Consider the following 14,376-nt stretch of genomic DNA (forward strand, 5'->3'; position numbering starts at 1 on the left):
CTCTGTTTCCGGCTCTGCTCCAGCCACCCACAAGCTGTACCCTCCTCTTCTGTCGTCACCACCATCTCGCTCTCCTTCCACCTCATTCCCTACTCTCACGCCGCAGCCATCTTACAATCCTACACCGCCCTCTAAATGGACCAGCCCACCGGTTACCAGGTCCCCAGGCCCAGTTACTGGCCCCTCTCTGGGAGGGGGCAGGTGAGGTGCTGAGAGACTGGTTCGGGTACATGCTCCTTTCTCCCTGGGAGACCTGTCCCAGATTGAAAGGCGCCTAGGCTCCTACTCTGCCAACCCAACTGCTTACACTAAAGAGTTTCGATACCTCACTCAGGCATAAGAGCTCACGTGGCACGACCTCCACGTGATTTTAACCTCCACCCTCACTCTTGAGGAGCACGATAGCATCACCTCAGCAACTCAGGACTACGCCGATCAGATACATAACTCCGACCATTCTTTGCCGGTTGGGGTCACGGCGGTACCTGCCGAGGACCCACCATGGAACTATCAGGATGGTGCCACAGGTAGGACAAGGAGGGATCAGATGGTCTGCTGCCTTATTGCAGGGATAGAAAAGGCGGCTCAAAAAGGCGTTAACTATGACAAACTGAGGGAGATCACACAGGAGCCTAACAAAAACCCAGCCTCTTTCCTCAATCGTTTAACAGAGGCTCCTACCCTTCACACTCGTTTAGACCCTTCCCCACCACCAGGGTCCACAGTCTTAGCTACCCATTTTATCACTTAGTTCGCTGCGGACATCCGGTGCAAGCGTAAAAGGGCAGAGAAAGGCCCCCAGACTCCACTCTGAGACCTTGTGAATATAGCCTTTAAAGTTTATAATGCCCAAGAGGAAGAAGCTGAGGCCGTATGGGCCCAGAGGCTAAAAGAGAAGATGCCTCCTCAAACCCAAGCCCTAGAAGCTGCCCTGTGGCTGGCACACCAGGGGCCTCAGGGCCCCCGTCTCAGGAAACGGTCCGAGACCTGAACACCTCTGAGAGCCTGCTTCAGGTGTGGCCAGGAAGGCCACTGGGAAAAGCAGTGCCCCAACCCCAGGCCACCGACTTGACCTTGCCCGGTCTGCAGACAAAAGGGACATTGGAAGTTTGAGTGCCCCCCTTGGGGAGAACCATCCCCTGGTGACAGGGTTTCGTGGGGGGCCGGCTCCCCCAATGGGCCCATCACCAGAGCTCCTGGGCCTCCTGGACGACTGAAGCCGCCTGGACTCGAACACCCCAATCACCCTTGCCGAGCCCAGAGCCACACTATGGGTAGTGGATAAGTCCATCTCCCTTTTGGTGGACATGGGGGCTACCTATTTGGTTTTGCTCTCCTTCCACGGGCCTTTACATCCTTCTCAGTTCTCGGTTGTGGGTGTCTCGGGGGTACCCTCCAAGCCGCTGGAGATGGGTCCGGTGTCCTGCCTTTTTGAGGCTGTCCCTTCACCCGTTCATTCTTAGTTATCCCATCCTGCCCAGCCCCTTTGCTGCGACGAGACCTTCTGTATGAACTCGGGGCATCTATTTGCCTCACCTCACACTGAGTTCCCCCGACTCCACTCCTGGCCCTCGCCTGTGCTGTCTTCTCCCTGGAGCCTTCGTCCGATTTCCCCATTTCCCCCAAAAAAGTAAGTCCAGTGGTCTGGAACACTTCCACTCCTGTGGTGGCCAATCACCACACCCCAGTCCTCATTCACCTTAAGGATCCCTCTTGCTTCCCTTCCAGGCCTCAATTTCCGATCTCACATGCCCATCGCAAGGGCCTCCAGCCCACTATTAACCGGCTGCTCATCCAGGGTCTTCGGGTTCCTACCAACTCCCCTTGTAATACTCCCATCCTCCTGGTAAAAAAGCCTTCTGGTATTATCAACTGGTGCAGGATCTGCGGATAATCAACTCTGCCATAGTACCACTGCATCCAGTGGTCCCTAACCCATATTCTCTCCAATCTCAGATACCCCCCACTACCACTCATTTCACAGTCCTGGACCTTAAAGATGCCTTCTTCACCATCCCCTTACATCCAGACTCCCAGCCACTCTTTGCCTTTACTTGGGAGGATCCAGACACCCACAGGACCCAACAATCAACCTGGACGGTCCTGCCTCAGGGATTCCGTGATAGTCCCCACCTTTTCGGCCACGCATTGGCCGAGGATATGTCCTCTTCTGACTCTGGGTGTAGCACTCTCCTCCAGTATGTAGATGACCTCCTCCTGTGCAGCCCCTCCAGGGAGGTCTCTCTCCGAGATACGGAGGTGGGGGTCAGGGCCACCCCTAGGTAGGTGACTTATGGGGTAGAGAGTTGAGCTTTGGAAGGGGAGAGCCTGTATCCCCGCTGTGCTAGGAAGTTAAGGAGGGAGGCCATATCTCGGAGAGAGACCACCAAATCCTCAAGGAAAGATACTCCCTTGACCCACTGAGTGTTCAACCTCCCATTCTTTTGTCCAGGCACCTTGCTACGAGCAAGCTTCGGTCTGCCTCAGACCAACCAAACAATAGGCCTGGATGGGACGGAGCGTGGGACAATGCACTGGGTACTCTTGTCCCGGGCACCAGGGACAAGAGATCTGCTGGAACCTCAGACCTCCTGTGGGAAAATCAGACAGTGGAAGGGCGCAGGATTATGTAGAACAGCAGAACACCAAGCAGGTCATGGAAGAACTCGTTCAACATTTCAATGGACCAGTGTTGGTGCTCCCCAACCTCCCAAAACCCCAAGGCCCTTATCAGACAAACCCAGAACTCCTTTCTGTCCTTAACAAAACCCAAACCCTGCTTAACCTTACTAACCCTGGCTTAGCAAAGGACTGCTGGCTATGCCTCAGGTCTGGCCAGTCCTGGGTCTCTCCTGTCCCGGTCACAGGAAATTGGACTCTCCCTATGCCTCCAACCCAATGTCCACCTTCACTACCGTGTTCTGACATCCCTCTCCCACATGACTTGCCTGTGGCCCAGTGTATAGCACGAATTGGCACCCTGGGGGTTGGATGGGCCCCCCTCCGCCTCTGCTCACGATCACTCATGGTCCAACCAAATAACACCCTCTGCCCCCCACTTAACGGGACTGCCTGTCTGTGCGGCACTGCCATCAGCCCGGTCTTGCCCCCTGACTGGTCAGGGTCCTGCATTCTTGTCATCCTCCTCCCCAATGTTGTAATAGCACCCAGTAACCAAAGCCTGTCTGTCCCTTTGGTCAGTTCCTCAACGTCACGGGTAAGGCGGGCAGTTGAGCTCATGCCTCTGCTGGTGGGGCTGGGTATTACCGTGGCCATCGGAACTGGGGCAGCAGGGCTGGGATCCTCACTTCACTTTTACAAACAGCTCTCCTCCCAACTGATCGAGGATATGCAACAGGTGGTGGACACGGTCATAGACTTACAAACACAACTAGATTCCTGGCTGACATCATGGTCCTCCAGAATCAACGGGGACTAGACCTGCCAACAGCGAAAGAGGGAGGGATATACCTATTTCTTAGAGAGAAATGCTGCTTCTATGCCAATAAATCAGGAATAGTCAAGGACAGAATTAAACAATTACAAGAAAACCTCCAAAAACGGAGAGGAGACCTGACCGGAGGTCCATTCTCAGGGTGGTGGCAATCCCAGCTCCTAACGTGGCTTCTCCCTGTTCTGACTCCACTGATGGTTATGTTTATCAACTTGTCAATGGCCCCGTGTGTTTTTAGGTTCCTCCCACAGCGCCTGGCAGAGCTCTCTCAAAGAACGGCCAACCAACTACTGTTACATTCATACGTGCCCCTTCCATCTGAATGACCTCTGGCCCTATATCAGCCTTAAGACCCCCCTCCATGCCGCCCCTCTCCAGCAGGAAGTAACTAGAACGAGCTGGTGCCCCTATGACCAAAAGGCTGGATTGTCAGGTCGGAGGTACCGGAGGGCGGGGCGGATCTCAACAAGATGGCTCCAACCCGGCCCAGGAGAACAATGGGCGAAAATGAGCCAGCAAAAATGAGTAACCGGACCTAAGACTCCAGCCGCAAACCTAGCCAGTATCTGTTACAGTGGCTCTAGCAACCCCGTTCAGCCAATCGCCAGCAGATGCGACAGCTGTCCCAACCAGTGATCGCTCTCTCCGATCCCCTCACAGCTTTCTCAGTGTGCCCTTTATAAATCTGTTGCCCATCTTGGTGGGCGTGACTTCTGGGGCCCACAGTTACATGGACTGGTGAACCTCGTCTGGGATTGCGCTGATAAATTTTCTTGACTCCTTTGTTGATGTTTCACCTGGTCTGGTTTCATTTACCTTACACCTAGTACTAGGTCAGCCTATGGTGGAATTACTGCGTTTCTAAGGCAACTTCTGCCCTCAGGAGCAAGTGTGGAGAGGTGCTCTAAGATAGCAGTTCTCAAAGTGGGGCTGCTGGAGCATCAGAATACATGACAGCTTGTTAGAAAACGAATTATTTGGCCCTACCCCAGACCAACTAAATTAGAAACTCGTGGGGTGGGGCGCAGCAATCGGTGTTTACACACCATCTGGACTTTAGATGCTGCTCCGAGAGAAGAGGACCGTCAACTTGAAGTAAGTTCAGGGGGCTACAAGGAAAAATTGGATGTGATGTTGAAGGAAGGACTTGCACACAAGGAGGGGACACTGGGTGCTAAAGCATGATGAAAGGCACGTTGTTAACAGCCTAGTTTAGCGTCAAGCATCCCTGAACTGGAAGAGAGGAGAGAGGATTCACTCTCACTTAAAACAAGGTGAAGAAAGGCCAACCAGGCTCGGTGGCTCAGCCTGTAATCCCACGCCTTTGGGAGGATGAGGTGAGTGGATTGCCTGAGCCCGCGGGTTCGAGACCCAGCTGGGCAGCAAGACCTCATCTCCACAATAAATCAAAAAATTAGCCGGGCGTGGTAACATGTGCCTGTAATTCCGGCTACTCGGAAGGCTGAGGCGGAAGGATCATCGGAGCCCAGCAGGTCGAGGCTGTGGTGGCCGGAAGCAGCCACTGCACTCCAGAGTAGGCGACAGAGTGAGACTCCAACTCAAAAAAGAAAGGCCTTGAAACGAGTCGTATTGCCCATCGAAAGGAGACTGGATAACAAACAGGAGGTACATATACACCTTGGAATATTACGTAGCCATAAGGAAGGACAAAATTATGAACTTCACAGCAACCTGGATGGACTCGGAGCCTACAATACCAAGTGATCTATCACAGAACAAAGCACTGAGTACCACATGTTCTCTCATAAGCGGACCTTGAACAATCATCGTAATACTCTAAGAAAGGGATTGGCAGTAGTGCGAAACTGCCAGGGGAGAGAGGGTACACCTCATCAACAAGGGGACCTGCAAAGTGAACATTTGCATACCTAACCCTGAATTGCACCCCACGTCTTCAAAATAAAAAAATTAAAAGTTAAAAAAGAAGGGCATTGAGGCCAAAGGGGGAAGTGGGGCTGGAAGGGCATGGGAACTGGGGAGCTGTTGAAGCTTTACAAATGGAAGAGTGACACGGTGACCACAGTGTTAGAGAAAAATTAATGACTACGTGGAACAGAAATGTCAATGTGGGATGTTTCGACGCTCTCTAGGGACACTTTCCTCGTGTTCCGCTTTTCCTGGGACTCTTCCACCTAAGAATGGGTAGAGGACGGGAGGTCTCCCAATCATACTGTACACAAGGACAAGAAGTGCTTAGGGAGGCCATGGCATCCCACGTAACAGGACGGCTTGCTTAGAGAGCTCAGGAATGGAATTTTTGCTGAAAGAACGTCCTGAGAGAAGAATAGGTTTGGAGCCCTTCGGGAACAAGCATCACAAACAAACAAAAACCCAGACTATCCTAAGAAGGGATTCCTGGCCTTATAGGAAACAGGTAGAAGATCACCTGCCCCAAGCTGCAACCAAAATAAGATCCACCAAAATAAGATCTTTACACTCCTGCTACTTACAGTAGAATGGGGCATGAGGGGAAGAAGGAAAACCAGGATAACTCCCTTGATGGAAACTGAGAACCTCTCCGAGGTTCTCAGTTTACTGCGGACTGGCAGTATGGAACAGGGCAGTAGGGAACAGACAACCCCTGCAGACATGAGATCCTCTGCCACCAAAGTCAGAGTTGCCTGAAGCATCTCCTGCAGCCCTCAGGTTGGAGTCAGTTCCTTCTTTCCATTCCAAGCCTCATACAGACGCCCAGAACTTGGGCAGATAACCGGAAATGTTTCTTGGCACTGCCTAGATCTTCCTCTCTACCTGATCTCTAGCTCCCAGTCCTGGAGTAGAATGGCTTCCCAACGCCGGTGCAGCCTCCTTCCCGCCTTCCTTTCCCTGGGTTGCTCAGATCTGAGGGTGGCATGGCCCCTCCGTTCCTCCCAACCGTGGCTCCTGCCGGCTCTTCTCATATGTTCATGGTTGATCATCCTTGGGAGTTTTCCCGACTCCCTGGCCCATCTTCCAAGGCTGTGTCTCTTACCTGAACCCACAGTGGGAGCAGGTGGCACGGAGGGAGAAGAGAAAGGTAAAGAAGACAAGAATCAGAATGGGAAGACTTAACTGCTGAGCCAGGGACATGACTTTGTAGGAACACCCCTCCTCTACCTTAGAAACGCCTTCCTCCCCGGGATGCTCATCCCCGCACCCACCTGCCTTCCCTTTGTTGTTTTACAGGGAACAGAGACGTTAGTACGGACAGCCTCTAATCTCTTAACAAAAGATTAGATCACGATTCCTCTGTGTTCCTTCTCTCCCCTACCCTGGCTACCCACTCTTAGTTATTGTGTCCATTCCTCTGGGAACAGTGAAACACAGTAACAACTCACTAGGCCCGGTCCCTGAGCACCTGCTCCTCTCCTGCTCTGCGGGAATGGAAGTGGCAAGGTGACAGCCAGGGAGGGGCTGATTTGGCCTGCGGCAGAGAGAATCAGGCAGTAAAAATGGAGGAGGCTGCTTAAGGGCGAAGAAGGAGTTGGACGATACCCAGACAGGCCCAAGGGGAGAAGCCATGTCATTATTTGTTGGGAGGGAAGGGTGGAGAACTGGGTCTGCACGAGGTAGCCTTGACCCACTCACTTGCTCTTGTGCCTCAGCAAGCAAAAGCACTCTGTTCCCTGAGTTCTTGACCCCCAACATCAGGCCTTACAGATGCTTTCCTGAGTGGAAAAGCCCTGCTGTCCTCTGCTCTCTAAGCCTCTTTCCCAACCTCTTTTCTAAGCCCACTTCTCCAGGAGCACAGAGGCCGCAATATGCACCCACTCCCCTTCCACCCAGTTCAGGCTTCCTCAGTTCTTTCTCTGCCTATGGGATCTGGAGGTAAGAGCACTGTGCCTCTTCACTGTGTCCCAATAACGAGTAATCTGTCCATTTCTACAACGCCTGAGTTTTTGTGTATGCTGTCTGGCTCTTCTCGTCTCAGAAAGGCAATTGAGTTCATGTCCCATAGCCATGTGCTGGGGAGGTGGTGGACAGGTATGCAGTAGAATCTCTCCCCTTTATCGCATTCTGCCATTTCTTTCCTTAGTGCTGTGTCCTCATGGGCACATGTATCTCCCTTTTTTCTGAGATGGTGAAGGCTGATAGGAAGAACGGGTCTCTAGGAGACTGTATCACAGGGCTGAAAGGGGAGAAGAACGGGTCCTGATGAGACAGCCAGAAGCCCTGACTTCTATTCCACAACCTTGGGGATGAGAATGTGCTTCTCCCTGGAGTCCCTGTGTTCAAACAATGGCATGATATACGCACTTGGAACAAGGAATCTCATTTCCCTTCCTGTTTCTGTCATCTAAGTGCAATAACTTCCTGCCACCTGCCTTAAATAATTGATCTTTCCAAGAGGACCCGTGTTCCCTGCTCTTGACCCCGCCTGGCAGTGAAGACAGTGTAGATACGCTCTTACACAATGAGCTTTGACGCTAACAGGAATGATAATGGGGGTTGGCATCATTGGGAAAATGGAGTGCTCTTTCGCTGGCCTGCTTTTGGGGACTTTGCTGGATCTCATGAGTGGCAATAACCGCTGACTCCACTGATGCAGTCTTTCCTTGAATCTTTGAGTTAACCCCTCGTTTCTGAAAGTTATATAATTAAATGTCCTATGAATGGTGGTATAAGAGCAGCTATAGGTTGCTAACATGGACTCACACAAAGAGAACAGAGTCCTCCGTGGGAAGCTGAATGTCCGCTTCTTACTTCCAAGGGCACCGTATGAGTTTCTGGAAGAGATGGTGGAGCGGTCATAGGGTTCACCTTTGGGAATATAATAGCATCCCTTCTTCCTCTGGGCTTAGTCTTTAATTCTTTTTAGTGGCCATACTATACGGTCAACTCTCGTTCTTATTTCAAGTTCATTAGTTGGAGGATGCACCTAACAGGAACCTGTTCGCAAAATCTCCACCCCTAGCCATCATGTCCTCTTTATTCCCAGGCATCTTAAGTTGGGGCTTTCTGGTGTATTTTGGTTCTGTTCCTCGGGAGCACTGTATCTAGCGGATCTGTGCATGAAGGCTGGCTGGAAAGGAGCGCTTCTAGAAGGAACATCATGCCAGAAGGCTGTCCTTCTGGCCATGATGGGACCGAAAACCAGCTACAAATGACGAAAAACCCATCAAAGAAGAATGCTCAAATGGTGAACAAGTAGACAAAGTTTATTTTCTTTTAAAAATAGCTAGCTAGAAGATGAATGAGGAGTGTTCCAAATGCTTCTGGAACATCTAACTGTGACCAGTCACCATGAGAGGCATGTTGCCGTGTGCATCTCAATTAAGTGTCACAGCAGCCCTGAGCGGTAGGACAAATTAGTCCCTTTTTACGAGTCTGAGAACAGGCTTAGAAAGGTCCCTTGGTAGATAACAAATATCTGAAGGCATCGATGCCAAAAAAAGTGAACATTAGCCATTCCTGGGTGATTTGGCAACCAAGTTGTCTTGTTAAATATTTAAATCCAAAATGAAATGTTTTCGTTACAAAGAAAAACCCTATGAAATACTAAATAAACAGATAGAAACCTTGGCCAATATTATACACCGGATCAGGCAGGAACATAAATCCATGTCTGTAAACGTCCCTTGACATCATATTATCTTAAGAGATAGTCACTAGGGCCCATGGGGAGTAGAGGAAAACCCACAAAATCAGAAAGCAGCCTCCATGTAGTCTGGCTCTGAATGGGGTGATCACTGGTGGCCACAAACTTTACTTTGCTCTGACGCTTCACAATGTACCCTCCTGGTATCCGACGTGCATCCCAGGCTAGCAGGCCACAGAGCTCTCCCTGCCATTCTTCCTGAATCAGTTTTGCAAAAACTCCAGACATTCTTGCAGCGCATTCAGGTATATGTGGTTGTGGCTGAGAGACCAAAAAAAAAAAAAAAAACTGGGGTAGGTGTAAGGGGAGGCTCTCTTTTAGACCTGGAGCAGCACTGAACCGACTTGAAAACCACATAATGCAAGTCAAAAAGGGCCATTCACCACTGCCCTGTACTTTCTACAGAGACAGATACCCATATGAGCACACAGACTGCCTCCCTCGTCATTTCATTCAGACAAGAGAGAGTCCATACATCTCCTTTATCCTGTGGATTTTCTGGTGTCTAAGAAGACTCGACCGCCTGCTAAAGCTTCTCCCGCATATGCTACAAGTATAAGGCTGCTCACCTGTGTGGGTTCTCTGGTGTTTGATAAGGTGGGACTTCTGAATGAATCTTTTCCCACATTCATGACATCGAAAGGGTTTCTCTCCTGTGTGAATTCTTTGGTGTGTGTGTAGATTTGTGTTCTGACTAAAGCTTTTCCCACACCATGAGCATCTATATGGTTTTATTCCCTGGTGTGTCACAGCGTGCTTATTAAGGTCTGAACTCCATCGAAACCTCCTGCCACACTGTTGGCATTTATACGGTTTCTGTCCAGTGTGAATTCGCTGGTGCTTCAAAAGACCAGAGCTAACTCTGAAGTCCTTCCCACATTCCTGACATTTAAAAGCTTTCTTCCCTGTGTAGCCTTCTCCATGCAGATCTCTACGTTTTGGAAGCTCTTGTTCACAAGTCCAAAGTTTATTTCTTTTCGTCTTTGGCAAAGCCTGAGGCTGCTTCTGAAGCCTGTGTGCACTGTCATGATTTTCCTCGCCTGCTGTTTTTTGGGCAACTTTCGTTCTGGGCCTTTTTGACACTTTGCATCCCGATGCTGGTATTTCTGAGGCAGAACCAGAAGTGGAATGATAATTGCCAGCGTCATTCTTGAGCTTTAAACCTGTTTGAATAAACAGAAGAATAAGCCACCTGTGTCCCAATGCAAGAAAACTACACATGGAAAGAAAGAGAGAGAGAGGGGGGGGGGAAGGGAGGGAGGGAGGGAGGGAAGAAAGCAAAGAAATTAGCAGAGACAAAGGTCAGGGATGAGTGCTTTTCAAAAGTAAAGGAAAAAGTGATTTCTGGTCCAGTCAGAACACAATGGTGTAGACCCACTTCTCCTGATCCTTCAAAAGGCACAATAAACTCATTACATACTGAAATAGAACCAAACATAATTCTAAAAAGTGGTCAGAAAAAGCCAAACTGGATCGTGTCCCCGGAACCAGAAGCATACATGTAGCAGACCCCAGATATATAGGTTTCCAACCCTCAGCTTCTCATCAGAAGGCTGTTTGGGTGGGCTTCTTCCCTCCCCAGTCGGAGTGGAAAACCTTCTGGCAACATCACGCAAACCATAAACAATTGGCAACGGGGAATGGACTGGAGTCCTGTCAACAGTAAGTGGCCAGGAGAGGTACTTGCCTTCCGTACTGAGCTGAAGACTCTCTCCAATCACAGCCGAGAGATACAATGATGCGTGAGCAAGACTGGCAAGAAAGATCCAGAGACATCACAATGGAAAGGATGCCTCTTCAATAACAAAGATATGAGAATCCTGCGACTCAATAGCAGATGCCAAAGAGAAAGGGAGAATTGGCAAAAGGGATCCAGCCACAACCAGTGGCCCGGCCTAAGAAGCCTCTTCATCCCCAGGGGTCCGAGCCTCCCCTTTCTTACTGAGAAATACCCTGGCCCCCCAAAAATGCCTTTAACACCCTCAGGCAAAACCAGCAGGGGCCTCTGGGAGCCCTGGCAGTACCAGATAAATCAAAGAGACCAAAATAACAGCATAAAGCCTCTGAACATTAAACTGTCACTGAAGGCATACCCCACAAGAGCAAGAAAGAATGTGTATGCTAAATTAAACATGCTGACTGCCTGCTAAAACATAGGATTTAAATAGGACCCAGACTCTCCTAACGTAATAGACAAAATGATCAGAATACAATTTAAAAAACCCTCATCAAACCAAAAAAATGACCTGAGTGAAAAAAGGAAACTCTGACAAAAATGAACAAACTAAAAAATCACACCCAGCAAAAAAAAATTAAAAATTAAAAATTAAAAACCAGGCTGGGTGCAGTAGCTCATGCCTGTAGTCCCAGCACTTTGGGAGGCTGAGGCAGGAGGACTGCTTGGGCCCAGGAGTTCAAGACTAGCTTGGGCAACATAATGAGATCTTATCTCTAAAAATATAAAAAGTAAAAATAACAAACAGAAAGACAACTGGAAATCTCAAAAAAACCTGAAAATGAAACAATACGCTTCTAAATAATCCGAGGTTTCAGACAGAAAGCATCAAAGAAAATTTAAAAATAGACTTGAATGGAAATGAACTTACAATTTATAAAATGTATGGAGGCCCAGCTCAGTGACTCAGCCTGTAATCCGAGCACTTTGGGAGGCTGAGAGGAGTGGAATGCCTCAGCCCGTGGGTTTGAGACCAGTCTGGGCAACTTAGTGATCTCTCATCTCTACAATAAATCAAACAATTAGCTGGGCATGTTAGCGTGTGCCTGTAGTTTCGACTACTTCGAAGGCTGAGGCGGAAGGATCACCAGAGTCCAGAAGGTAGACACTGGAGTGGCCATGAGCATGCAACTGCACTCCAGCCTGGGCGACAGAGTGACCTGCTGCTGACCCAAGCCACGCCCCTTGCATGGAGCCAGGCTTGTGGAGCTCCCCGCCGTGTACGGGGAGGTGGCCGCTGCGGATACCATCACTGGCTTCCTCCATTCCTCGGCAACCTCCGAGCTGCAGGCTTCAGCAGCTGCTGATAAAGTCTACTGGAGTGGTGAGATGGCACCACCCACTGGGGATCCAAGGTAACAATATCAAAATGGGAATGATGGATGCTCTTCCCTGTTGATAAATAGACAAGGCCAGATCTCAATAATGGACCGGGCAGGGAGCCCATATCTGAACTGGTCTTCCAGCAGGCCGGGGGCAACTGACCCTAACTGTGAACATTCTACCAGCCTGCAAAGACAGCTAGAAATCAGAGCTGAAACGACATTGGATTTAAAGGAAAAGTCTCAGAGTGTGCTTGGCTGGTTCTGTTAGTTTACTGACTTTAATCTATTCCTTTTCTTCTTCTTCTTCTTCTTCTTATTATTATCATCATCATTTTCTTTTTTACCTATTTCTCTGTAAACCCCATCTTTGTATAGAGGAATAGCATGCCGATAAGGAGGTTGTTTAGCTTGTAAGGCAGCATCATTGCATGTTTTAGTTTTTTATATGCTTGTTGGTTAGTTTTTAGTCATGGTTATTGTTTTTCCTTTTACTTTTTTCAGTATTTGTGTCTCTTTTCACTTCCTACTCAGTACACTCATCTCTTCTCCCTCTCACTTCTCTCTCTCACCACCCCCTTCTTCCCCCCAATGCCTGCTCCATTCTCTTCCCTCTGTTAACGTCATATTGCTTTCAGGGAGTAAACCTACAACCCCATTGCATGGACAGATTCTAAGGCAGTGGGAAGTGGGTTTCAGAATATCCATACACATGTTGCGGATACTGGGATCTGCAGAGAGATTGTGACTCACAGCTCCCTCCTAAATTAAATCTCAAAACTGCAAAAAGGACTACCCTCAATGCACAGTCCATCTCCAGAACTGAACAAAACAAGAGGAAATACATTAGGAAGAATAGGAGATTGAACAAACAGAAGTAAAAGCAATCACTCCATCCCTGAACAACAGAATTAAAGAAGATGGGGAAGTGGAGGGACGGGAAAAGTAGGGAGTAAAAATCTGCACAAATGAAGAAAAGCCAAAAGAAGCATACATGGCTCACACAGATGCCTGGGAGTTCAGACACTGAGAAAACAGACTTCGGAACACAAACAATGAAGAGCCCCCAGAATGACTGGTCACATGCAACAAACGCAGACATCAAGACATTAATAGACAGAATTTTAAAAATGAGGAGAGACAAGAGGAAAATTCGAAGGAGCTGATGACAGAAATATCAGCAGTAAAGAATACTGTGATGGAAATAAATAACAAACTAATAAGCATGGAGAGCAGAATTAGTCAAGCAGAAGAAAGAATCTCAGACCTTGAAGACCAAAATACAAATCTAACCCAAACTGTCAAAAACGTAGAAAAGAAGCTTAAAAAGATAGAACAAAACCTTCAAGAGATGAATGATTATTTCAAGAGACCCAATCTAAGAGTAATTGGTCTTCCTGAGACAGAGAGAGAGGCAGAGGCCACACTGGAACAAACATTTCATGAAATTATTCAAGAAAACTTCCCTCACCTCATCAGTGATGCATAAATTCAAACACAAGAGAGTCTCAGAGAACCCCTGCAAGACAACAAATGAGAAGACCAACTCCCAGACACATAATAATTCACCTAAACAAAAAATAGGTATAAAAGAAAAAATTCTAAAGGCAGCAAGGAAAAATGGTCAGATTACCTACCAGGGAAGACCAATTAGAATAGCAGCAGATTTATCTACGGAAAACCTCCTGGCTAGGAGGTTTGGAGTCCTGTCTTCAAAGTTGAAAAAGATAAGCAGTTTCAATCGAGAATAACCTACCCAGTCAAGCTAAGTTTCATCAGGGAGGGAGAACTGAGATCTTTCCCAGATATCCAATCCCTAAGAACCTATGCTGCCACCAGACCACCCGTACAAGAAACACTTGAGAATGTACTGAACACAGAAGAAAAGGAAAAAAGAACAACAACATTCTTCACAAGAGTACAGGCAAAAGATTAACAACACACATGAAACAACTCCAACACCATAAGAAAGACAACAAACATACAGGAACCACAACTTTGTAAGAACGTGATGACAGGGATCAACTCTCACATTTCAATAATTAGTCTAAATGTGAATGGACTAAATGCACCACTGAAAAGACACAGAATGCACAATGGATAAAATATCACCAGGCAACTATTTATTGCCTTCAAGAGACTCACCTCACTAGAAGTGACACTCACAGATTCCAAGTAAGAGGATGGGAAACAAACTTTCAGCGAGCGGAGCACAACAGAAAGGAGGAGTCACGATCTTTATTTCAAACAAAATACCCTTTAAGCT

The 14,376-nt window shown here is 48.4% G+C and overlaps 1 protein-coding gene across 1 annotated transcript; it reads right to left on the minus strand.

Annotated features, from left to right (window-relative positions):
• Positions 1–7,486: 7,486 nt before the first annotated feature.
• On the minus strand, positions 7,487–12,054 carry LOC110595163 (zinc finger protein 75D-like). Its single transcript, XM_021709802.1, has 3 exons — positions 11,949–12,054; positions 9,529–10,216; positions 7,487–7,583 (listed from the first exon to the last, which is right to left on the minus strand). The coding sequence occupies exons 1-3, from the start codon at positions 12,052–12,054 to the stop codon at positions 7,487–7,489; spliced, it is 891 nt and encodes a 296-aa protein (XP_021565477.1).
• Between the last annotated feature and the right edge of the window lie 2,322 nt (positions 12,055–14,376).

The sequence above is a fragment of the Carlito syrichta genome, unplaced genomic scaffold, assembly GCF_000164805.1.
Source record: "Carlito syrichta isolate Samal-C Ts95f unplaced genomic scaffold, Tarsius_syrichta-2.0.1 Scaffold287275, whole genome shotgun sequence".
NCBI classification, from domain to species: Eukaryota; Metazoa; Chordata; class Mammalia; order Primates; family Tarsiidae; genus Carlito; species Carlito syrichta.

Excerpts from the sequence above, each read along its gene's own strand:
- LOC110595163 (XM_021709802.1), bottom strand. The coding sequence starts at position 12,054 with ATGGAGGAAGCCAGTGATGGTATCCGCAGCGGCCACCTCCCCGTACAC. Across the intron at positions 10,217-11,948 it reads GTGGCTTGGGTCAGCAGCAG|GTTTAAAGCTCAAGAATGAC; the intron begins GTCACTCTGTCG and ends TTATTCAAACAG. Across the intron at positions 7,584-9,528 it reads ATCCACAGGATAAAGGAGAT|CCCTGTGATACAGTCTCCTA; the intron begins GTATGGACTCTC and ends CTCCCCTTTCAG.